Source organism: Salvelinus fontinalis, chromosome 18, assembly GCF_029448725.1.
Source record: "Salvelinus fontinalis isolate EN_2023a chromosome 18, ASM2944872v1, whole genome shotgun sequence".
Taxonomy (NCBI): Eukaryota; Metazoa; Chordata; class Actinopteri; order Salmoniformes; family Salmonidae; genus Salvelinus; species Salvelinus fontinalis.
This window is the reverse complement of record NC_074682.1, coordinates 45,287,452-45,314,520: the sequence shown is the minus strand read 5'-3', so window position 1 is coordinate 45,314,520 and position 27,069 is coordinate 45,287,452. Positions and strand designations below refer to the sequence as shown.

The 27,069-nt window shown below is 44.7% G+C and overlaps 1 protein-coding gene across 1 annotated transcript in view; it reads left to right on the top strand.

The window, feature by feature from the left end:
• Positions 1-27,069, top strand: part of LOC129815622 (plexin-A1-like) — a 474,873-nt gene that overhangs the window by 79,623 nt on the left and 368,181 nt on the right. The window contains exon 2 of the mRNA XM_055869594.1: positions 13,129-14,535. Coding sequence (XP_055725569.1) covers positions 13,354-14,535 — 1,182 coding nt within the window. The 5' untranslated portion in view covers positions 13,129-13,353. The remainder of the gene's footprint in view (positions 1-13,128; positions 14,536-27,069) is intronic.

Sequence of the window (27,069 nt, the reverse complement as noted above, 5' to 3'; positions counted from 1 at the left end):
CTTCTACATTGGTACATAGATAGGATCTCTCTCCTCTTCTACATTGGGACATAGATAGGATCTCTCTCCTCTTCTTCATCTCTTACTCCTCTATTGTTGTCACTGATCGTCGCTCCTCTCATCCTCCTCCATCCCCCTCCTTATCTGTTTTCCTCCTTTGTGGGAAAGTTCAGTTTCCTCTGTCATTCACCCTTCTCCAATGAAAACACACACATTTACACTAGGTTCCACAATGTTAATTACCCAGTCTTTGGTGTGGAAAGCATGTCTGAAAGCAAAATGTTCTAAGGAATTGTCTGTTTTGTTTTGTAAACTGTTCAACCCTCCCTCCTCTCTGTTTTCCCTCGGTCTGACTCACATGGCTGCTGTTACTAGGCCTACTGGTCAGACTGGTTGACCTGGCAGGCCTGCCATTTGGGACCAGTCAATCTAATTTACACATCATTTGGCAGGTTCAAGATCATTTACTGACTGTTTTGGTATGTCTCGTTACAATCGAAAGCCAAAGCAGTCATAGTAAGTCCTGTTAAAAAGTTTGATAAACCTATTCTGCCCACTCGCTGTCAAAGTCCATTGCACACTGATGCAGGAACATGCACAAACTGCTCTCCTCTTATCACAATGGAACTCTTTCAGCCTCACTGGTTATCTCTAAAAGTTATCTCTTGCTCATCTCATCTCTCTTCTCTCTCCCCCACCCCTGCTGTCTCTCACTTTTTGTTATCTTCTACCCCCTGACTCACCATCTCGCTCTCTCCATTTTTCTCTGTTCTCTTTTCCCCTCTTCCCTCCTTTGTATCTCTCTGTCTCTTTGTCACTCTCTTCCTCTGTATAGCAGGGCAGTGGAGTGTGCGGTGCTTCCAAACTGACCCCGAAAGCTACATGCGTAACTAGTCTTCATGGAGAGGGAAGGCTAGATGTGATCGTGGCACCTATCTAAAACAAAAGGAAACAATTACACCACATCGAGTCATAGTCTCTAACTCTGAATGCTCGGCTATGAAAAGCCAACTGACATTTACTCCTGAGGTGCTGACCAGTTGCACCCTCTACAACCACTGTGATTATTATTATCTGACCCTGCTGGTCATCTATGAACGTTTGAACATCTTGGCCATGTACTGTTATAATCTCAATCCGGCACAGCCAGAAGAGGACTGGCCACCTCTCAGAGCCTGGTTCTTCTCTAGGTTTCTTCCTATATTCCGGCCTTTCTAGGGAGTTTTTCCTAGCCACTGTGCTTCTACATCTGCATTGTTTGCTGTTTGGGGTTTTAGGCTGGGTTTCTGTACAGCACTTTGTGACATCAGCTGACGTAGAAAGGGCTTTATAAATATATTTGATTGATTGATAGTGTTTTGGTGAAAGATCGGCTGCGTTTACACAGGTACCCCAATTATTTTACCACAAATTGGTTTATTTGACCAATCATATCTTTTGCCAATAATTTGGCAATATATCAGAATTGGGATGCCTGTGTAAACGCAGCCATGAAGACACGGCAATGCAAATCCATTGTGAATGCAGCCTGTGCTGTCATAGTGCTTGGCAGCGCCATTTTGCAATTCTCTGTTCTAATCAGAGCGTGTAATCTAGTGGGTGAACTAATGGGGAGGAGAAGGAAACAGGTTTGTTCAGTGTATCAATGAATGGATTAATAGCCATGTAGACCTATTTGTTTTTCTCGCATGGGTTACTTATAATTTTCCTCAGTTTCTTGGTATGACGATTGTCTCCATGTTTGTGTGTGACAAGTGTCATTCCTCATGCTGAAGATATGAAGTCTGGACCAAGCTCTTGCTTTGGGAACTTCTTTCCTTTTCTCATTTTAGATTTGTATTTGCCCCCTTTAGTTCATCCTCAGTTCTGTTGGCCAACTTAAAAACGTTCTCTAGACATTCTCTATCGCTACTGGTGCTAGCACGCTTTTCCTCATTTGATGAAATATTAGCCTATTATCCACTTAGCCTCTCCCAGCATTGTTTCAAATATACAGACCTATTCCAATACAAGCTAGACATTAATCACACCCCTCTCCTCGATGCGGTAACAATTTGGCCAGTGGACAACATGGGTATCATTGGCCCCAGACGAAAATATGAACTCAAAGTGAGGAAACATTTACGACCGAATACAAGACACCAGTGATTCCTTTTAATGCCTTTCCCATTGTACTCTTTTCCCCTTCTCTCCTTGCTGGGATTTATAATGACGATGGCCGGTTTTACGACTGTCCGCTTTTGGGAGCAGTTGGTGCAGCAGCATGTCTGGTGATTTGTGAGCTTTCGCAGCGCTCTGAGTGTCCAGGTCAGGGGAGCTCATAAATGAACATGGACAGCGAAAGATGAGATGGGAAAAGAGCGAAAGGGTTGGAGAATATAGGGACAACGAATTAGGACGCTGGTATTTTGAAATAGACCTTTCTGAGGAGAGGTCGCGTTTCATTAGGTTTAACTCAGTGAACCGAACAACTAACATTATGGAGGAAATCAAGGCGGTTCACACTAGGGAAAGCCCCATGTCAAACTGATATGGATAGTTTGTGACTAATATAATAACTTGCCAACTAGCATGCAATGCCAATGCGTAACAGGGTTGTACCCGTAGCCTAAACCAGGAGCAACACAAACATACACAATCCAGGCAAATTCAAACAGTGGCAACTCAAGCTCTACAGTTCCTGCTGAGCTGTCAGGAACCCAGAACTGGCACTGACTGTAGCTGTCGAGACGGAGACGGAAATACCGTGGGCAAGCGGTCGCATTAAACCCACCCACATCAAGAGGATACACATAAAGAACACACAAGCACAGCGAGCACCTTCAGATGAACTAAACCCTCCTTGACAAGTCCTTGGTGAAGGTGAGGGGCATGGTGGTGATGGGGAGGTGGAGAGAATAAATGGGAAAGAGAAATTAACAGAGAAAGAGAGATAGGAGGGGGAAAGTCGGAGAAAGACAGAGGGAGTAGAGGAGAATATATAACGAGAGGGGCAGAGGGCCTGTGGGGGGGCTTGAGGAGATGCTTGGGGGGCTAAATGCTGATGCACACTGGGGCTGTGTTCAGTCATTGGAAGACTTGGTTATCCTTCTTCTGTTTTTCCAAGGTTTTAGGGGTGGAGCGGATGTGACACCTGTTGTGTGCTGCTTGCATTCCTATCTGCAACACCTCATAATGTTTCATCACACTGAATGTAACCCCAGTCTGTTCCTGTTTCAGAAGGGGAGTGAGGTGGGGGTGGGGCAGTGTGTAACCTGTTTTTTTGCAACGTGCATCCTCTAAATCCTGATCAGCGATCAGCTTCTTGAGAGTTAACGTAATAAAATAAAGTCAACATTTCTCTAGACCTGCGCTCAAGTTTACCTTGGCAGGGCACCTGTGGAAGCAAGGGCACAACGCTTGTCCTCAACTAAAGTGATTTATATTGGCATTAAAATAACTCCTGAGTTATTTTTTAGATAGGTGCAGCCCGTCTGGTGTTCAACTTTCCCAAGTTCTCTCACGTCACCCCGCTCCTCCGCTCTCTCCACTGGCTTCCAGTTGAAGCTCGCATCCGCTACAAGACCATGGTGCTTGCCTACGGAGCTGTGAGGGGAACGGCACCTCCGTACCTTCAGGCTCTGATCAGGCCCTACACCCAAACAAGGGCACTGCGTTCATCCACCTCTGGCCTGCTCGCCTCCCTACCTCTGAGGAAGTACAGTTCCCGCTCAGCCCAGTCAAAACTGTTCGCTGCTCTGGCACCCCAATGGTGGAACAAACTCCCTCACGACGCCAGGTCAGCGGAGTCAATCACCACCTTCCGGAGACACCTGAAACCCCACCTCTTTAAGGAATACCTAGGATAGGATAAAGTAATCCTTCTAACCCCCCCCCCCCCCCGCTTAAAAGAGTTAGATGCACTATTGTAAAGTGGTTGTTCCACTGGATATCATAAGGTGAATGCACCAATTTGTAAGTCGCTCTGGATAAGAGCGTCTGCTAAATGACTTAAATGTAATGTAAATGTATTTTTATGCCCCCCAGCCATGCCAGTCAGCTGTTCCCCTTGCAGAGTTTGCCTGAGTTTTCTATCAGACCATGCACTGTTAGATCACTGATCCTGTGTACTGACACTTACTATCCATTTACTGCTGGGAATAATGCATTTAATTAATAGCCAATTACTTGAATTGTAAAACCTTTTTCACAATACATTTTGACTGAAAAATGTTTTGAATCATTGGCGGGTATCTCGTCTGTGACTTAAGTACCTTGAGGAGTTGAATATATAATTAGTTTAATGTGGGTTCCTACTTCCTGCCACCCATTCAGCCCTGGTCTGACTATGCATATGTTTCATTGCCTGGGCTAATGAAGCTTTAAAGGACCAGTCTACCCTATGCCCTCTGTACTTCCCGTATGTGTGCGCTTGCATGCCTTTTCGTGTGCGTGTGTGAACCGCAGAATGAATACATGTCTGAAATGACCCCCTTTCCTCAACACATATGAATAGTAACCCATATGAATGGTAACTAGGGTTGCACATTTTTGGGAATATTCATAGGTGGAAACTTTCTGTGGGAATTAATGGAAATATATGCACATTAATATTAATACCATTTAAATGTAGATGTTTTTTTGCATTGAATACATTTACCATATCATATGGAAACATAAACCTTTTACCTTTTAATTAAATGAGTTGACTCTTCACATGGGAGGATTTCAATGAACAACAAAAGGGAATATTGAATGATCCCCAATGATCCATCGCATTTCACAAAAACCTTTAGCGTACATCTGTAAAATGATAGTCTAGAAACTAAAGCTTTCGTTGTCTTCTTCTCAGGCTTCCATGTCTTCTCCCTGGACCTCCTCAATGTCAACCTCTTGAACATCAGACTCTGAGGCCTCACCTTCACTGTCACTTTCCAACCTGGTTGAGGATGGCTCGTTGTCAGGCTCAAAAAGCCTCCAATTTGCCCAGATGGCCACCAATTTTTCAACCCTTGTATTGGTCAGCCTGTTGAGTGCTTTGGTGTGTGTGTTCCCAAACAAGTACCAGTTGCGCTCTGAGGTTGCTGATGTTGGTTGGATTTGGTGGATGATAGAGGCACCAGGGGAAAGAGCCTCAGATCCACAAAGTCCCTTCCACCAGGCGGCTGATGAGATATGTTGGCACGACTGTCATATTGCAATGCCATCCCAAAACCCTTCCTTGGAAGTGTACTTCGCCAGACTGCCAGACTGATGGCAAGAACTTTGCCATCATCCAGGCCACGGTGGCGAGACACGGTAGTGATGACACCATAGGCCTTGTTGATCTCTGCATCAGACAGGATGCTCTTGCCAGCATACTTGGGGTCCAACATGTACACTGCGGCATGTATGGGCTTCAGGCAGAAGTCTTCACGCTTTTTGATGCATTTCAGAACTGCAGTTTCCTCTGCTTGGAGCAACAGTGAAGTGGGCAGGGCAGTATAGATTTCTTCTTCTTACATCTGCAAGCGGTCTGAACATCAGACAGGATGGCATTGTCTTCCTCAATCAGTGCAATAGCTACTGCTATAGGTTTCAGGAGTTTCAGGCTGCTTACCACTCTCTCCCAAAATACATCATCCAGGAGGATCCTCTTGATGGGGCTGTCCATCTCGGCAAACTGTGATATGGCCATTTCTTGGAGAGACTCTTTCCCCTCCAGGAGACTGTCAAACATGATGACAACACCACCCCAACGGGCGTTGCTGGGCAGCTTCAATGTGGTGCTCTTATTCTTCTCACTTTGCTTGGTGAGGTAGATTGCTGCAATAACTTGATGACCCTTCACATACCTAACCATTTCATTGGCTCTCTTGTAGAGTGTACCCATTGTTTTCAGTGCCATAATGTCCTCGAGGAGCAGATTCAATGCATGAGCAGGACAGCCAATGGGTGTGATGTGAGGGAAGGACTCCTCCACTTTAGACCAAGCAGCCTTCATGTCCGCAGCATTGTCTGTCACCAGTGCAAATACCTTCTGTGGGATAAGGTCATTGATGACTGCCTTCAGCTCATCTACAATGTACAGACTGGTGTGTCTGTTGTCCCTTGTGTCTGTGCTCTTGCAGAATACTGTTTGAGGGGTGGAGATATAGTTAATTATTCCTTGTCCACGAATATTAGACCACCCATCAGAGATGATTGCAATACAATCTGCTTTCTCTAATTTGCTTGACCTTCACTTGAACTCTGCATCCAGCAAAAGTAGATAAAGCATATCTGGTTGGAGGGGCGCATGCTGGGCGAAGAACATTCAGAACTCTCTTCCAATACACATTGCCTATGAGCATCAGAGGTGAACCAGTTGCATACACAGCTCGAGCAAGACATTCATCAGCATTTATCTGACTACGTTACCCCGCTAACTAAACTAGCTAGCCATTTCACATCGGTTACACCAGCCTAATCCCGGGAGTTGATATGCTTGAAGTCATAAACAGCGCAATAGCTTTGGCAAACGCATGAAAGTGCTGTTTGAATGAATGCTTACGAGCTTGCTGATGCCTACCATCGCTCAGTCAGACTGCTCTATCAAATCATAGACTTAATTATAACACACAGAAATACGAGCCTTTGGTCATTAAAATGGTCGAATCCGGAAACTATCATTTCGAAAACAAAACGTTTATTCTTTCAGTGAAATACGGAACCGTTCCATATTTTATCTAACGGATGGCATCCCTAAGTCTAAATATTGCTGTTACATTGTACAACCTTCAATGTTATGTCATAATTATGTACAATTCTGGCAAATTAATTACGGCCTTTGTTAGGAATAAATGGACTTCACACAGTTCGCAATGAGCCAGGCGGCCCAAACTGCTGCATATACCTTGACTGCTTGCACGGAACGCAAGAGAAGTGACACAATTTCCCTAATTATAAGAAATGCATGTTAGCAGGCAATATTAACTAAATATGCAGGTTTAAAAATATATACTTGTGTATTGATTTTAAAGAAAGGCATTGATGTTTATGGTTAGGTACATTGGTGCAACGACAGTGCTTTTTTCACAAATGCGCTTGTTAAAATCACCCGTTTGTCGAAGAGGCGCATCGATTATATGCAACGCAGGACACGCTAGATAAACTAGTAATATCATCAACCATGTGTAGTTATAACTAGTGATTATGTTAAGATTGATTGTTTTTCATAAGATAAGTTTAATGCTAGCTAGCAACTTACCTTGGCTTCTTGCTGCCCTCGCGCAACAGGTAGTCAGCCTGCCATGCAGGCTCCTCGTGGAGTGCAATTGTTAGAGCGTTGGACTTGTAACCGGAAGTTTGCAAAAACAAATCCCCGAGCTGACAAGTTAAAAATCTGTCGTTCTTCCCCTGAACAAGGCAGTTAACCCACCGTTCCTAGGCCGTCATTGAAAAGAATGTGTTCTTAACTGACTTGCCTCGTTAAATAAAGGTGACATTTTTTTTGTTTTAATCGGCAAATCGGTGTCCAAAAATACCGATTACCGATTGTTATGAAAACTTGAAATCGGCCCTAATTAATGGATGGTAACCCGTATGCAGATTGTGCTCCCGGCCTTTGTTGAGATTGAATCCACGGGGGAGGAGATGTTCTTATAGGCACTTTACTATTGCCAGTGTAACAGTATAGCATCACTCAGGAGTTTTGGGGTTTGCTCCCATTCCCCCATCCCCACTCTAACACCGCAAAGACCCTCAAAGGCAAATCTCTGCGTTGTTTTTGAGTGCATGTTAAAGATTAGAGTTTGAGGCTTGCCCACTCCATCTGAGTGTCTTCGTGTGCTACAGTAGTCTAGGTGTGGCTGTGTGTAGGTACTACTGTTAGTGTTGGTGTGGCTAAGGCTGTGTGATTACTACTGCTAGTGGCGGTGAGGCTGTGTGGTTACTACAGCTAGTGTTTCTGTGGCTGTGTGGTTACTACTGCTAGTGTTGGTGTGGCTGAGGCTGTGTGGTTACTACTGTTAGTGTTGGTTTGGCTGAGGCTGTGTGGTTACTACTGCTAGTGTTGGTGTGGCTGAGGCTGTGTGATTACTACTGCTAGTGGCAGTGAGGCTGTGGCGGTGTGGTTACTACTGCTAGTGGCGGTGAGGCTGTGGCTGTGTGGTTACCACTGCTAGTGGTGATGTGGCTGTGTGGTTACTACTGCTGGTGGTGGTGAGGCTGTGTGGCTACTACTGCTGGTGGTGGTGAGGCTGTGTGGTTACCACTGCTAGTGGTGATGTGGCTGTGTGGTTACTACTGCTGGTGGTGGTGAGGCTGTGTGTGGTTACTGTTTTCGTGAACCATCCCTTCTATGACTCCCACTCTCTTTCTCTCACACTCTCTCTCTCTTTCCCACCTACTGCAGCGTTGGTCCGGCGACGCTTGGTTTTCCTACACAGATGTGACCCACATGTAAAAATGCAGCAAGGAGAAAATTAGCTTGATCTCTGTGCGAGGAGTCAGTCACTTGGCTTTTTTCTTCTCTCCTCTCCTCATCGAGCGGCAAGTGCTGTAATTGATATGCCACCGGCAATAAATCAGCTGTGCGCCGGGGCCGAGCGGGGGCCATTATCTGAACGAACAGGTTTAGCGCCGGGCTCCGTCAAAGAGCTGTATGCAACTGGCTGCTAGGCTACCCGTCTATATAATAGCGATGTTATCGTTACTCATTGTCTATTTATTATAACTTTTTTATTATGTGTTTTACTTTTATATTATTTCTCTATTTAATTTCTCCCTGCATTTTTTGTATTTATTTTATTTAACCTTTATTTAACTAGGCAAGTCAGTTAAGAACAAATTCTTATCACGGCCGGATGTGATGCAGCCTGGATTCGAACCAGGTACTGCAGTGACGCCTCTTGCTTTGAGATGTAGTGTCTTAGACCACTGCGTTACTCGGGAGCCCAAGTGGCGCATTGTTGGGAAGGGCCCATAAGTAAGTATTTCACTGTTAGTCTACACCTGTTGTTTACGAGGCATGTGACAAATACATTTTATTTTATTTGGCGTAAGTGAGAGCACAGAGCGGGTTGAGGGAGAGACCTGATTTATAAATTCTGTTTGATTATGTCGCTCCCTCTTCATATTCTTCTCGGGGACTACACACACTCACACGCTGCATTTTAATGGTGAACTTTTCGTTTTGGAGAAAGTCACATTTCCCCCCCTGCATCTTCCTCCAATGTACACACACACACCTACCAACCCCCTCCCCTCCCCCTGCTAACCCGTGCTCACTCATTAACCACTGTTAAACCAAATAAACTGAAACAAAACGTTTTAAGTGCCCCCCCCCCCCCCCCCCCCCGAGTCCCATCCATTCCGACTGGACCCGCACGGAAGCCTGTTGGGACAACAATCGATGGGTCATTCTGATATAAAAACCAATCAATCTTGAAAAGCCCGAAAGGAAAACGTTCACGGTACTGTTTTTGCCTTTTGAATGTGATTACAGCGCGGGCCTAGATGTCACTAGATTCCTACCTGACGGGTTAAAAGGTGAAACGTGCTGAAGCCCCAAATTATTGACATGTTTTCCTGATCTTCCCCCGATATAGCGTTCAGCCTGGTTTTACAGCCTTTTTCTGAAGAGGTAAAAGGAAGAGAGGGAAAATTGAGAAACGAGAGTGGAAATCTGTACTAACCTGGTCATGGTGGCAAAATTTTTATTGGGGAGGGATTGACAATTTCCTCATCTGTCAATAATTGCACAGGGATCCGGGGATTTGGGAGAAATGTGTCCATTCCCAACCTGCTCACTCCTCTCCTATCTAGAGCTGACTCTATTGATAGGGTCATGGGCTTTAGCCTGGCATGCATTTCAGCCTTCCATCTTATAGAATTAGCCATTGTGAGTGAGCTGACATTGTATTTTGCAATAGCATGCATTGGACACAGTTTGCCGTGATAGCATTTCCCTTATTACTCTGGGTAGATGACAACCAGCCAGAGACCCAGGCAGATTAAATATGTTGCTCTATTCACGCTTTGTTACGTCAAGTCGGCTGAAAATGAAGAGGAATTACTTTAGAGACAACTTTCTCTCTTTCTCGTTCTCTCTCTCACGTTTTTGCTCACGGAAATGACAGGAACGAAAAAGAGCTAGCCAGCCCACGCCACGCTTCAAATTGACATCTGCTCTCGATGCGTGCGACGTGATTGTACCGCTGAACAAGAAATTCGTTTTTTTCTATCAGCTAACTCGTCACTTTATTGCGCCTGCTTATGTTGAGGAGTCTCTTACACATGTGAATATTTTTTTTAAATAATATAGATGCACAGTCATATCTGCTAACTGGCTGGGCTGGCACTGTGCATTTATTAGTTTAGGTATCCCCTTTCGACATGAAGCCGAAAGCCAGGTCTTTATTTGAATTCAGGTGGAGCTGCCTGCCAGCACCTTTCTCTTGTCGTCGCCTCCTCCAGATGCTCTCCTTTTTCTTTTGTTCCATCTCTCTCTGCTTCTCCCTCTCTCCACAGCACATTCATCTTGTCCAGGCTTTCATTTGTGGAAATTCGATGACACAAATCCCCCTGAACTTTGCTGTTACTAGAGCTGCCATGGTTTGCAATTTCATACCGTCTTGTACCGACGTCCACTCACTGTAGATGGAGGAAAAGGGGTGGCAATTGCTGTGCATTTTAATGGTAAACTTTTTGGTTTGTAAAAAGGCACATTTCCCCCCTGAATCTTCCTCCAATGTGTGTACACACACACACACACACACACACACACACACACACACACACACACACACACACACACACACATTGGTAAACTGACCGTAGTTCCTCCGTGCATCCTTGGGGAGTGATTGACAGATAGGCCAACCCCTCAATCACTCTCCAGAGGAAAACCGAAGATAAGGGAAGGAGAAATAACATTCCTCATTCTCCCTCCCCTCCTTCTCCTTTGTTTGATTTTCTCTATCTCTCATGCTTTTGTTCCTCCCTCCCTCCCTACTGTTTCTCATCTTTCCCAATTCAGTTCAGTCATAAAATACCCCTCCGCCGACACTTTCATAGTCAAGGTGAAATTGAGCCGGGCCTCTGAGAGTTCCTGCGTACAATTTGGCATAATCAGCATTTACAAGAGAATTAATGTCCCGGTATCGCCGGAACTTAATTGGCCTGTCAAGCAGCGCTGAGGCGAGCCAGCTCAAAGCTCTCTGCCATCATTGTCACTGGAGGACACCCAAAAGAAAGGGAAAAAAGTCCTTGTCCATTACTTCCACTCCCCCGTCAATCAATCCCCCTGCCCGTTCCTCCTCTCTCTATATTGTGTCTTGTGGATCTTCTGTGACATGGGAATCCAACTCTTGGGGCATTGTGATTACATATGAAACAGGATTAATTTAAATGAATGTATGGAAGCCGAGTGAGTGCTGGCACATGTCACATATGAGCGTCTCTTCATTTTGAAGAATTAGAGAATATGATGATGGGGGGGGGGTGGAATTAGGGCTAAATGCCGCTAAATCCAGTCAATCCCACTCCCACACCGGGAATAGCAAAGTGGGCCTTGGAACGTCAACTCAGAATATTTGGCCTACTTCGGTTTGGATGGGAAGCAGATAATTAGCATCTGACTGTAGGGAGTGGATGACTAAGTTGGGTTGGCTGGAGTGGTTGACTGAGTTGGGTTGGCTGGAGTGGATGACTGGGTTGGGTTGGCTGGAGTGGATGACTGGGTTGGGTTGGCTGGAGTGGATGACTGGGTTGGGTTGGCTGGAGTGGATGACTGGGCTGGGTTGAATGGAGTGGATGACTGGGTTGGGTTGGCTGGAGTGGATGACTGGGTTGGGTTGGCTGGAGTGGAGGACTGGGTTGGGTTGGCTGGAGTGGAGGACTGGGTTGGGTTGGCTGGAGTGGAGGACTGGGTTGGGTTGGCTGGAGTGGATGACTGGGTTGGGTTGGCTGGAGTGGATGACTGGGTTGGGTTGGCTGGAGTGGATGACTGGGTTGGGTTGGCTGGAGTGGATGACTGGGTTGGGTTGGCTGGAGTGGAGGACTGGGTTGGCTGGAGTGGATGACTGGGTTGGGTTGGCTGGAGTGGATGACTGGGTTGGGTTGGCTGGAGTGGATGACTGGGTTGGGTTGGCTGGAGTGGATGACTGGGTTGGGTTGGCTGGAGTGGAGGACTGGGTTGGCTGGAGTGGATGACTGGGTTGGTGGGCGAGCAATACTTTGGCTGGAGTGGAAAACGGGTTTTGCATTATTGTAGCCGCAACAACAGACGACGACAACAACTGCAATTTATCTCTCTGGGATGTATGTGGTATACGTGTCTCAACTCTAGATCCATCTCATTCATTCATTTTCTTCTAGCTTATATTGTACTCTACATCCTGATTGCAACATAAGGGTGCTGAATCATCATTGTTTTTACTCCACCTCCCTCAGGGTAGCAAACAACATGTTTTGGCCATCAGAGAGCTGCAGATCTGCCACAGAGTAAAGCGAACCATGCCTCGATGCTATTTGCAGAACAAGGCCCTAATTGGGAGAAGAGGGGGCTGCTGGGTAGTTTCCTGATAGCGCATACAGCAACCCACACACTGGGAGGCCTGGGAGGGACCAGACCTGGATACAAATTACAGGGTTTCAATAGAAAAAAAAGATGTTTTATAGTCACATACACCAGATAATTGTAGTAAAATGTGTTGTTTTACAGGGTTAAGTGCTTTGCCTTGGGAACATCAACAGATGTTTTACCTTGTCTGCTCCGGTATTCTAACCAGGGACCTTTCAGTGACTGGCCCAATGGTCTAACCACTAGGCTTGCTGCGGTCTGTAGAGTGCCCCCTCTGGCAATTTTCTAAGCAGACCATCTCCGATCCTTCACGATACTGTTGAACTTATGAAATATTAATGGCTGGATGCTGTGTGTCTTAAACTCATTGCAGTGTGACTCATTATTGTACCGTGCGTTTGGTAATCCTCCTGTGGCTCTCGCTAGCTATCTTCCTTCATAATGTAGTCACGGATATCACTTTGCATCATTGATTAACCTGGGGTGGGTGAATGCCCTATTAACTTTTGTCTAAATTTTGCAGTACATGCTTATAGGCTCTCCGGCTGATGCATAATCAATAGGAAATGTTCCATTGCGACTCATAATGTGTTTTTTTCTTGCAGGGCTCTCACCCGTGCTGCTGTGGATGATGCTCTGGATGAAACCTCAGAACACAGAGAGAAAGACACCGGATAAATAGGAGCTTTCCCCCTCTTCCCCTTAGCCCATCCAGCCTCCTTCCAGGGGAATATAAGCTAGGACATAAACAGATCCAGACTAGGTGCCGGAGTGAACCCACCCACCTCCCCCATCCCTTCCCCCAGACTTGTCTTCTGCAACCCCCAGATATGTGGCCCCTATTGAGGTCACTCGTTGCCCCTCGCCTGGTGAACCTGCTCCTTCTGGGGGTGCTGGTCCTCTTGACAGTCCCGTCCTTGACCAGAGGTCAGCCCCAGCCCTTCAAATCCTTCTCCCCACCAGACTGGGGGCTGACACACCTGGCCATCCACAACAAGACGGGTGAGGTTTACGTTGGCACGGTCAACTGGATCTTCAAGCTCTCTAGCAACCTCACCAAGCTGCGGAGCCACATGACTGGACCCGTGGCGGATAACGAGAAGTGCTATCCCCCGCCCAGCGTCCAGTCATGCCCCCACGACCTTGCCCAGACCACCAACATCAACAAGTTGCTTCTCATCGACTACGCCCAGAACCGGCTCATCGCCTGCGGGAGCACCTCCCAGGGAATCTGTCAGTTCCTCAGGCTGGACGATTTGTTCAAACTGGGTGAGCCGCACCACCGTAAGGAGCACTACCTGTCCAGCGTGACCGAGTCTGGCACCATGTCTGGGGTCATCATCACATCCCAACACGGCCCCACCAGCAAGCTCTTCATCGGCACACCCATTGATGGCAAGTCCGAGTACTTCCCCACGCTCTCCAGCCGCAAGCTGATGTCAAACGAGGAGAACGCCGACATGTTCAGCTTTGTCTATCAGGACGAGTTTGTCTCCTCGCAGCTCAAGATCCCTTCGGACACTCTCAGCAAATTCCCTGCATTTGACATCTACTATATCTACGGCTTCAGCAGCGAACAGTTTGTCTACTACCTGACCATGCAGCTGGACACTCAGCTCACTTCGCCTGATGCCTCTGGCGAACAGTTCTTCACGTCCAAGATCGTCCGCCTCTGTGTGGACGACTCAAAGTTCTACTCGTACGTGGAGTTCCCCATTGGCTGCACCAAGGATGGGGTGGAGTATCGTCTCGTCCAGGACGCCTACCTTAGCCGTCCCGGCAAGCAGTTGGCTGACTCCTTAGGAATTTCCGAAGACGAGGACATCCTGTTCACAGTGTTCTCGCAGGGCCAGAAGAACCGGGCAAAGCCACCCAAGGAGTCAGCCCTGTGCCTGTTCACACTGCGCCGCATCAAGGAGAAGATCAAGGAGCGCATCCAGTCCTGCTACCGGGGAGAGGGGAAGCTCTCACTACCCTGGCTGCTCAACAAGGAACTGGCCTGCATCAACTCAGTGAGTCCTCTTAACGCTACTGATCTCGATCTGATTCTCTGATTCAGTTTTGCTATGCCTGCATCACATCAACTCAGTGAGTCCTGTGGCCCTCTGAACACATTTACATTTGAGTCATTTTGCAGAAGCTCTTATCCAGGGCAACATACAGTTAGTGCATTCATCTTAAGATAGCTAGGTGGGACAACCACATATCACAGGCATAGCAAGTATATTTGTCCTCTCAAGAAGTTATCAGCAAAGTTAGTGGTAGTAGGAAAAGAGAAACAATATTGATCTCTATCTGATTCTCTGATTCAATTCTGCTATGTCCCACACATTCGATTCTCTTTGATTTCTATTATGCATTTTCAGAGAGTATTGAACATAAGGCCTAAACTCTGTAATGGCACCCCTTGTGGTTAGACAAGGGCAAGGCATACTGTAATCTCACTGAACATCTGTCAAATTTGAAGAGACCGTAGTATCAGCCGAATCAAATTTTATTTGTCACATTCGCCTAATACAACAGGTGTCGACCTTACCATGAAATGCTCATTTACAAGCCCTTAACCAACAATGCAGTTCAAGAAACAGTTTAGAAAATATTAACTAAATAAACTAAAGTAACGCAATAAAATTAGATAACAATAACGAGGTTATATACAGGGAGTACCAAGTCAATGTGCGGTGGTACGAGAAGGTCGAGGTAGTTGGTACATGTAGGTTGGGGTAAAGTGACTATGCATAGATAGTAAACAGCAAGTACCAGCAGTGTAAAAACAAAGGAGGGGGTCAATGTAAATAGTCCAGGTGGCCATCTAATGAATTGTACAGCAGTCTTTTATAGATTTCGTGGTAGAAGCTGTTAAGGAGCCTTTTAGACCCAGACTTGGCTCTCCCGTACCACTTGCTGTGCCGTAGCAGAGAAAAGAGTCTATGACTTGGGTGACTGGAGTCTTAGACAATTTTGTGGGCCTTCCTCTGACACCGCCTAGTATATAGGTCCTGGATGGTAGGAAGCTTGGCCCCAGTGGTGTATTGGGCAGTACGCACTACCGTCTGTAGCGCCTCAAATGCCGAGCAGTTGCCATAAAGGCGGTGATGCAACCGGTCAGGATGCTCTCGATGGTGCAGCTGTATAACTTTGAGGATCTGGGGACCCGTAGGTAGCCCGTTTGGCCCCACGGCCTTGTGATTGTTGACCTGTTTATAGGTATTTCTCACATCGTCTATGGAGAGCATGATCACACAGTGGTCCGGAACAGCTGGTGCTTTCATGCATGCTTCAGTGTTGCTTGTCTCGAAGTGAGCATAAAAGGCATTTAGCTCATCTGGTAGGCTTGTGTCACTGGGCAGTTCGCGGCTGGGTTTTCCTTTTATAGTCCGAAATTGTTTGAAAGCCCTGCCACATCTGACGAGCATCAGAGCCGGTGTAGTCGGATTCAATCTTAGTCCTGTATTGATGCTCTGCCTGTTTGATGGTTTGTCTGAAGGCATAGCTGGATTTCTTATAAGCATCATGATTAGTGTCCTGCTCCTTGAAAGCGGCAGCTCTAGCCTTTAGCTCGGTGCGGCTGATGCCTGTAATCCATGGCTTCTGGTTGGGATATGTACGTACGGTCACTGTGGGTATGACGTTATCAATGCACTTATTGATGAAGCCGGTGACTGAGGTGATATGATACTCAATGCCATTGGATGAGTCACGGAACATATTAAACTCTGTGCTAGCAAAAAGTCCTGCTCCATTTTGAGAGAATAACTGGTACTTCCTACTTTAGTTTTTGCTTGTAAGCAGGAATCAGTAGGATAGAGTTATGGTCAGATTTGCCAACTGGAGTGGAGAGCTTTTTATGCGTCTCTGTGTGTGGCGTAAAGGTGGTCAATTTTTTTCTTCCTCTGGTTGCACATGTGACATGCTGGTAGAAATGAGGTAAAGCAGATTTAAGTTTGCCAGCTTTAAAGTCCCCGGCCACTAGGAGCGCCACATCTGAATGAGCATTTTCCTATTTGCTTATGGCCTTATAAAACTTGTTGAGTGCGGTCTTTGTGCCTGCATGGGTTTGTGGCAGTAAATAGATGGCTACGAATAATATAATTGAGAACTCTCTTGGTAGATAATGTGGTCTACAGCTTATCATGAGGTACTCTACATTAGGCATGCAATATCTCGAGACTTCTTTAATATTAGACATCATGCACCAGCTGTTATTGACAAATAGACACACAACCTTGCCTCTCTTCTTACCAGACGTGGCTGCTCTGTCCTGCCGATGCACAGAAAACCCAGCCAGCTCTATACGTGTCGTTGTTCAGCCACGACTCGGTGAAACATAAGACATCACAGTTTTTAATGTCCCGTTGGTAGGATAGTCTCGACCTTAGTTCATCAAGTTTGTTTTCCAGTGATTGCACATTGGCCAATAGAACCGGTGGTAATGGCGATTTACTCACTCGCCTACGAATCCTAACAAGGCACCCCGACCTTCTCCCTCTGTATCTCTGCCTTTTCTTCATGCAAATGACGGGGATTTGGGCCTCGTCACTGAGGAGCAGTATATCCTTCGCGTCGGACTGATTAAAGAAAAAATCTTTGTTCAGTTCGGGGCTAGGAATCGCTGTTCTGATGTTCAGAAGCTAAGAGACGGTATCAACAACATTTATGTACAAAATAAGTTACTAACAACGCAAAAAAATACTTTACAAAATATCACAGTTGGTTAGGAGCCTGTAAAATGGCAGCCATCCCCTCTGGCGCCATTCTGGGACAGCCAGACTTCAATTATCATGATTTTGCCTCAGATAGATGTTGGCGATGGATACATGCATAGCCTATGCAATGCAGGCACATATAAACACATAGCTAGTAGTGATGAGGGAGAAAATCTATAGTTACATATCACAATTTTATTTTGGACAATTTTATATATATTCTAAAAAAATATAAATTGCTTGTTCTCTATCTTTTTAAGTGGTGAGCCAACATGTTTTCAGCACTTTTTTCCCCCATGACTGATCAACATTAAAACATCTCATGATCTCTCTTGTCCCTCTGCAGCAGACATGTAGTGAGAAATATGTTTGGAACATCATCCTATTATCGAATTGCAATGCTTATAGAATCGTAAGAATCGCAATACATATCGTATCGGCATCTAAGTATGGTGTTAATATCGTATCTTGAGGTCCCTGGCAATTCAATACATATCGTATCGGCATCTAAATATGGTGATATCTTATTATGAGGTCCCTGGCAATTTAATACATATCGTATCGTTATCTAAATATGGTGATATCGTATTACGAGGTCCCTGGCAATTCAATACATATCGTATCGGCATCTAAATATGGTGATAATATCGTGTCGCGAGGTCCCTGGCCATTCCCAGCCCCAGTATCCTCTAGAACTTTTGGCAACATATGTGTCCTGTTGTAGTATTACAGTATAACTGTAGTATATTTCAACAGGCTATACATTGGAATGCTATACAATTAATAGCTATTCTGCTGCCCTCCGACATTGTGCTTTGCCTTGGGCCTTCCTCAACACCTCTCTGCCATGATGCTGGCATTTAGGTTCAGTACCCTTCGACTACTTCTCCCTGGGGCCATCTTTAGAACAGTGGTAATTAGCGAAAGGAGGTGGGACACGTCTTGACTGAACCCAGTTCCCATACTCACCCTGCTTTCTTCCTGGAACCTCTGAGTGATTTGATTTAGTCCAACAGGGACATCATTAGCCCTGTCCCCAGAATTTGTGAAATGTCACTCAAACGAGTGGCTGAGGCACGCACACACAGACTCAGACACTAATTCATTGAGAGAGGGTTGATCGGATGCTGTCTGCAGTGCTAGGCCCCACAGGGAAGACAGAGGCTTGGCTGGGTTTCCTCCCACTGATCCACCGTGCGTGGCATTACAGAGCACACACACCACACCAGGCTGAGATGAATGCAATACACAGTCCATTTTCGCTCGCTCGCTCGCTCACTCACTCTCGGTGGGTACAGCTGTACACCTTATATCAAATCAAATCAAATGTATTTATATAGCCCTTCTTAGATCAGCTGATATCTCAAAGTGCTCGACAGAAACCCAGCCTAAAACTCCAGACAGCAAGCAATGCAGGTGTAGAAGCACGTCTTGTGAAACAGTGGATGTAAAGAATCTCGCTAGCTAAAGCATTTACTGCAAATTGAATGTACAATTGTGTAAGCTTGCCTTGCAGTGCAGCTGAAGTAACATAGCTAACTATTTACTTGCTTATTGTGTAGTGGAGGATAAAATATATGTTAGCCTATGGATGCTAGCTACAGTATGTAGCCAATCTGTGTATGGACCCTAAAACGTTTGGTAACAAAAGCTGCGGCCCTTGCAGAGCAAGGGGAACAACTACTTCAAGGTCTCAGAGCGAGTGACGTCACCGATTGAAACGCTATTAGCATGCACCCCGCTAACTAGCTAGTCATGTCACACTGGTTACACCCGACTTGAAAAATACAAAATATACACAGTGAGATATTTGGCGAAATAGACCGGCATGCTTCTCCATAGGAAAACAATGGGGGGAGCTCAGCGTTCCAAGGGAAAAAAGTATTTTGGTGCTAGCATTTGATGACAACCCGAGCTAGCTGCCCAGGCTTACATAACTAGAAAGAGTAGATTCTTGATTAATATGGAGTCCGACTGGAAAGAAAGTCTAAATATACACATTGCGAGATATTTGACGAAATAGACAGACAGGCCTATATTTCCCTCACAGAAAACAATGAAAGATCACAGAGTTCCAATTATTATTTTTGTTGTTTACATTTTAACTATAAAACAACGTGAGCAGGTCTCATTGCCAACAATAGCGAAGCAGGCATTGTGACGTTGAACAATAAGCTGGGAATAGAGCGTTCGGAAGGCGAGTTGGTACTACAGTGCTCAATAATAGGAGTTGGCAGGGTGAAAAATGCACTAAAATAAGGCCTGTTTTTTCGCGATTACTTCAAAACGACAGCAAGCAGCTGGGAAATATGGTCATCATATGAAACTGGGCACCACGGCGGATGCAATGAACCATTTTTTTATCAGAATAGAACGTTGTTAAAAATTTAATGTGTCCAGCCTACTATCTACACGGATTTCAGAGCACTCTCGTCTGAGTGTACCAGAGCGCAGAATACCAGAGCACAGTAGCCTAATAAACAAATAACCACATTTCGTTAACAAAACAAAGATAAAAATTACTCTTTCAAAATGACTATTGTTGATTTAGTTATGGATCCATAACGAATTACCTTGGGAATAAATATCACTGATTTACAGAAATATTGGAACAAAGTTGTCTTATGAAGGCAAACAATTTAGAATCCTCCAATCCTGTAGCCTTCTCCCGACAATCACGTTGTACAGCGCCATATTTTCCATTCCATCCTAACGGAAACCCTGAGGGTTTCGTTTTTCATTTTTCTCTGAATGGAAACACCATAATATTAATCTAATTAATTAAGCCACATTTCTTAAAATCAATCCCATATACTATGTTATTACAAAAAAGGTTTTAAATTCTATGGTAATGCCAATACGGAAAACAATCAAATGCTTCTCAAAGATGCCCTCTGGTGGTCAAACTAGCAATATCTTGCAGTAACAGAAGAAATGGCTGAGAATTCAATGACATGCCACAGAATGCTGCAGCAGCACGCAGGGTGTGCCGCAGTATAATACAACTTTTAAAGGAGGAACCACTGTATGGTCATAATGATGTTGAAATGAGTACAGCTGTACACCTTAAATGGTCATAATGGTGTTGGCATGTGTACAGTTGTACACCTTAAATGGTCATAATGTTGTTGAGATGAGTACAGTTGTACACCTTAAATGGTCATAATGGTGTTGAAATGAGTACAGCTGTACACCTTAAATGGTCATAATGGTGTTGAAATGAGTACAGCTGTAAACACTATACATTCTAAAGAAGGAAAGAAGGTTGTGAATGGCCCAGTTGAGTCCGCCAGTATGTCCTCTCTCAACCTAGAAAGGAGAGGGAGAGAGAAAAAGAGAGGGAGTTGTGAATGGCCCAGTTGAGTCCGCCAGTATGTCCTCTCTCAACCTAGAAAGGAGAGGGAGAGAGAAAAAGAGAGGGAGTTGTGAATGGCCCAGTTGAGTCCGCCAGTATGTCCTCTCTCAACCTAGAAAGGAGAGGGAGTTGTGAATGGCCCAGTTGAGTCCGCCAGTATGTCCTCTCTCAACCTAGAAAGGAGAGGGAGTTGTGAATGGCCCAGTTGAGGCACTCAGATTGTCCCCTCACTCCTCCTCAGCTGTAGTTGATTTCCTGTTCCTCCTTTCTTTTCAACTCTTCTTCTCTCTCTGTTTAGCGTTATTTTGACAATTTTGGAAATGGCCTATGGCTTTCTGTGTACAAATATCCTGTCCTCATGCACATCATTAACTCAGGAGGATAGCTGATTATTCAAAGCCACTTTCTGTGATTTTTCTCCCAAATAACACCCCACAATCTGCGTAGTCAGCCAATCAGTCACACAGCTCATTCTGAATTCCTGCTTTTGAAGAACAATCGTTGCCACAGCTCTCCTGCCCTAGTGGGAACTGTGATGTAATGGCTTCTACGTTAAGCTGATTGGCTTGCCCTTGACCCCATGGTGACTCTAGGTCAGGCTTAGGTCAATGAGGACTCAGTGAATAAATGTTATCCTCTAGGCACAGGTCTTGAATTAACTTGAATTTTTTAATTTGAATTTGAATTTAACCTCTACCATCAAAAACTGACCTTAGATCTGGAGGTGATTTCAGCCCATTGCTCTGTGAAGGGAAGATGAGGTCAGCAGTTGACCCTGGTGAAGGGCGGCTGGCAGACGAGGCAGACGGAGGCAGGCCATTGGCAGGCTGGCGGGCACAGCCTATTATGATGGATGGTCTTCTGTACTGTCAGCTCCCTTTGTTGTCCCTGCAAATGGACTGTGTGTACCCACGTGTTGTTGTAAATATTTATTATGTAATTATTTTATCCTGTATCTTACTCACACACAGCTAGCGGAGGTGACCCCAGGCAGTGTCCTCAGGCCCTCATCTGTCTGAGCTTTATTAGTGATCCCATGACCTTCCACCACTCTGAGAGGCGATCGATAAAAAAATTTCCCTGCTGCGGGCGAGGGAGGGAGCGAGGGCGAGGGAAAGTGGGAGAGGGCGAGGTAAAGGGGGGAGGGAGAGGGGTGAGGGAGAGAAACAGGGGGAGGGCGAGGGAGAGAGACGAGGAGAGGGCGGGAGGGCAAGGGATAGAGACGGGGAGAGGGCAAGGGAGAGAGACTGCGTGTGAGAGAGATGGGGGAGGGCGAGGGAGAGAGACGGGGTGAAGGAGAGAGATAAATAGATTGGGAAAACAAGTGGATGGAGGATAATGACAGAGATGGAGGGAGAGAGTGAGGGGGAAGAAAGATGGAGGGACGATATAGTGAGCTAGAGAGCAATAGCCCTAGAAAGAGAGCAGGAACTAGCCTTTGCTGCCTATATCTGCTGAGAAAAGGGGGAGAGAAGTGGTTGCAGCAGATGAAGAGAGGAAAATAATGATTAGATAACTACAGAACGCCTGTACTGGCCATGTCTCCCAGCAGCTACACAGCAGCAGCAGGAGAGGAGATGATTGAACGCATGCTCCAGCTCAAATAATATTGGTGTCCGTCACCCTGGCGCTGTGCTGTCACCTTCACTGCAGCGCCGTTCCATCATCCACAAGTCTACTGCTGCCACTGACCCGCCACGCCAGCGTGGTGGTTGGTAGCATCCCAGAGGAAGCTCCACGTCAGGTGACATCTTGACATATATGCCTTTCAGTAAGTGAATAGGAGGAGAATAACAATGGTGGAGAATACCCATTAGTATTAGCACGGTAGTGATTTTGTGTGTGTGCATGTGCACGCGCTCATGGAGTCTGTAATAGACTAACACAATACAAGACTACAACTCAATCCGTTCATCCATTTCTCTCTTTCTCTCGGTCCTCATTTTTGTTATTCATTCAAAAGTGTGTTTGCATGGTTCTTCATGACAAATTTCAGCATGTGTTTGTCGCCATGTTCTTTTGACTGTGTGTGTACACTATAACATCACTATTAAACTGAGATCTCCTCAAAGTGAGAGCGGATGTATATCTCCTCTCCCCATGCAGGGAGTCTCTGGAGTGTGATAGTGCTGCAGATTAGCCTCCACTCCTGAGAGCCCACACAAAAGACACAGAATGCATCCCAAATGGCACCCGGCTCCCTGTATAGCCCTGGCTAAAGTAGTGGACCATTGTAGTGAATAGGATGCCATTTGAGACGCCGTTTTAGAAGCCTCCGCTAAACTGATGTACATTACGATAAGCCTAGATAGGCTACTGAAGACTTTACGCTAATACAATCCACTAACACTCACTCAATCTCCTTTAAACACAGGTCAGGTCTAACTCATGTTCTGCTGATTCTGATCATGTAGCATGGCATTATTCAATTCAATATAACTTAATATATTCCACACTGGGGCAAATACAATTTTATTGAACTGTGTTGAGTTGGATAACGGTTCAATATCAGATTCAAAATTGACTGTGTTGCAAACAGACCTGTTTCAAATGCTATTCAAAATCATTTTAAATACTTGATTTAGCTTGCTTGGTGCCATGGAACCTATGGAACAGTCCTAAAAGTGTGATCGGTGTCAGAGGAAGGCACTAAAAATGGTCAAAGACTCGAGCCACCAAAGTCATAGACTGTTCTCTCTGAGGTGCCGCTGCACCAAGTCTGGAACCAACAGGACTCTGAACAGCTTCTACCCCCAAGCCATCAGACTGCTAAATAGTTAACTAATCTGCAATGACCTTTTTTGCACTTTTTCGTCTCATCACGTACACTGCTGCTACTGTTTATTATCCTTTATTCCTAGTTATATGTACATATCTACTTCGTACCCCTGCACATCAACTCGATACTTGTACCCTGTCTATATAGCCATGTTATTGTTACTCATTGTGTATTTATATTATTATGGATTTTACCTTTCTATTTCTCTATATTCTTTCTCTACGTTGTTGGGAGAGGCGCGTAAATAATAATTTCACTGTTATCCTTCACCTGTTGTTTACGTAGCATGTGATAATAAAATGTGATACTGATTTGAAACCCCGCACATTTGGCACTCCAGGCAAGCTAAAGCAAAAGCTAAAAGCTTTTTAAACCTAAGTCTGGTAAGACTGAAATTTACTATGTTTCAAAGGTCAGCTCAAGCAAAGCCAACTAATAACCTTGTTACATATATTTAAATATATTTGCCTTAACGAGTCTGAGCGGTAATTATCATAATTGTAAAACATGGGACTATTCCTCTTCCCTTAATCAGAATAATGTGACGGTAAACGCACAGAGGTAATTAAGCATGATTAATTGGGACGACGACATTGACGACCACCGGATTATTCTTAGTTAATTGAGACGTAATGAGCTGAGCCGTAACAATCACTAGGTTCAACTTATGGGAAAATGTAGTAAACTAATATTATACATTCTTACAGTATGTAGTGAGTTACATTGACTCTGTACCAGTACCCCCTGTATACAGCCTTGCTACTGTTATTTACTGCTGCTCTTTAATTCTTTGTTTTTTTAATATCTATTTTTTTTACTTAACACTTTTCTTACAAGCCCATAGCCAACAACGCAGTTTAAAGTAAGCACTTCACTGTAAGGTCTACACCTGTTGTATTCGGGCACGTGGCAAATAAAATTTGATTTGATTTACGGCCAAACCAAGCACTCCATTGGAGACGTGTGTGTGTGTGTCTACCTGTGTGTTTGTGTGTGTGTTCGCTTATGAGTGCATGTGTGTCTCTTTGTGCATGTGTGTGCATGTGTGTTGAGCTTGTGTGTTGAGCTCGTAAACACCCTCACATAATCACTCGACACCACGCAAAAGGGCCCCATGTAGAGGTGTGTGTGTGTGTGTGTGTGAGAGCCTCTGCCTATTGAAACATAACAATAATCTCTTTAACAAGTGAATCTGAACCGATATCAATATGACTGTTAGTTGGGTGGGATGCTGCATTTGGAAGCAACATCTCTCTACCTCGCTCTCTCTCCCTCTCTACCTCAATCTCTCTTTACCTCCCTACTCCCTCCCTCACTCTCTCTCTGCCTCTCGCTCTTTATCTTCCCCTCTGACAGTTCCCTCTGAGGAGTTTTTAGCTCACAAATCTCCAACCCCATGCTAATGATACTAATTGTCAGTGTAATTATGTATTGATCCGTGAGTGTCTGTGTGTGTTGCTTATTCACATCAGCTTAAAGCTCTTGAAAGTGGATGCAGATATCGGCCTATACCTGCATTATTTGTGTCAATATTGATAGTGTGTATATACACTGATTTTACAAAACATTAAGAACACCTTCCTAGTATTGAGTTGCAGCCTCCTTTGCCCTTAGAACAGCCTCAATTCGTCGGGGCATGGACTCTACAAGGTGTTGAAAGTGTTCCAGAGGATGCTGGCCCATGTTGACTACAATGTTTCCCACAGTTGTCAAGTTGGCTGGATGTCCTTTGGGTGGTGGACCAATCTTGATACACACAGGAAACTGTTGAGCGTGAAAAACCCAGTTGCGTTGCAGATCTTGATACAAACAAACCGATGCGCCTGGCAAATAACATTTGTGACAAATAAAATGTGCATCTACTACCATACCCCGTTCAAAGGCACTTAAATATTTTGTCTTTCCCATTCACATGGGACGGCAGGTAGGCATAGTGGTTAGAGCGTTGGGCCAGTAACCGAAAGGTTGCTGGATCGATTCCCTGAGCTGACAAGGTAAAAACATGTTGTTCTGCCCCTGAAAAAGATAGTTAACTCACTGTTCCCCAGTAGGCTGTCATTGCAAATAAGAATTTGTTCTTAACTGACTTGTCTAGTTAAATAAAGGTTAAATACATTTGTTTTAATCAAACATGTCTTAATTGTCTCTAGGCTTACAAATCCTTCTTTAAAATGTCTTCCACCATTCATCAACACTGATTGAAGTGGATTTAACAGGTGACATCAATAAAGGATCATAGATTTCACATGGATTCACCTGGTCACTTTGTTATGGAAGAGTTCTTAATGTTTTTTTTGTACACTCAGTTTATGTGTATGCCAGTGCTGTGTGTATGCCTGATTGGCTGTTTTGTAAGCTTTTGTGTGCATGTGTGCGTGTATATGTGTGTAAGGCTTGGGCACTATCCAGATTGTCATACCTTCATATCGACCTTGTCCGATTGGGGGATATTCTGTAAAACCGTCACTGAACACAAGGGGCGCTATTTTCATACCCCACTGAGCCTCTGTAATCTGAAGGTTAACAAGTACATGTACAATCCCATAGAGAATGCTAACTAAATGCTAATGAGCGCGGTGTGAACATTTTATACAGTCTCTGACCAAAACTATTTGCAGCACGGACATCCCAGCTCATAGTTATACAAGTAACAAAAAAAGACTGCTCACAGTTTGCTGCACACAAAACAAATATTAGACAGCAAGTCTCTTGATCCATGAGGGGATTCTCTGCTGATAATAAATTAAGCTTGATTTTGGAAGAAGCTAAACACTTAGCTAGATAGCTAACTAGCTACTAAATGAGCAAACAAAATGCACAACTGCAGAGGATTTAGCACATTTTAGACAGTTAACATAATAGCTATGAGATATCTAGCTGGCAACCATTTAGTTGTGAATTTCATACTGTAACTAGATCACCTAGTGTGTGCTGCACAACAGTGACTCACAAGGCTCTTGTCTCTCGTCGTTGTGTGCTTGTAAACCAACACCACGTGACTCGGGTCTACCAGTACGCTTCATACTGAAAAATGATTTGACAGGTGAAATGAAGAACGTGATATTGCAATAGTTAGTTGACTGCAGGTATTTACTTAAAAAGTAGATGGAAATATTAAAATGTGTGAAAATGTTTCTAAGAAATTGTTTCAATGGTTTTGATGGTATTTAAAAAACATACCGTGCCTCTTCCCAAATACCCTGGTATACGGTATACCGCCCGTGCCTACTGTGTGTCATGGCACACAACGGTGGAGCGCTTACAGCTGTATTTGTCTCCCATAGAGTGCAGTGAAATGGATTTAGTGTGAAATGGCCTGTTTCATCTACCCTTTGTGAGCTGCCTGTCTGCTGCAGGTTGTGTGTTTTTATTAGAGAACATTCGATATATCAGGCCGATATTGCCTTTTCTAGTCTATCGCCCCTTCTCTGTCGGATTTGCCGACAGTCCCTTTACATTGTAAAACTGCTTATCAAGATATTTACCATTCAAAAGAAATTATGACCAATATGTTATGTAGTCAGATTGGTAAAAACTCTTTCAAATTAATGCATATATGGCTGTCTTGGAAATTTTGTCATTACATTTTTTTTATTTAATGATAATGAATATCAGCCTGAAATATTGGCCATCGGCCTCTTTGACCCCCAAAAATTGGTATCAGCCCTCTAGTTTCTATGCCTGATACTTTTACCATCGCTTATAT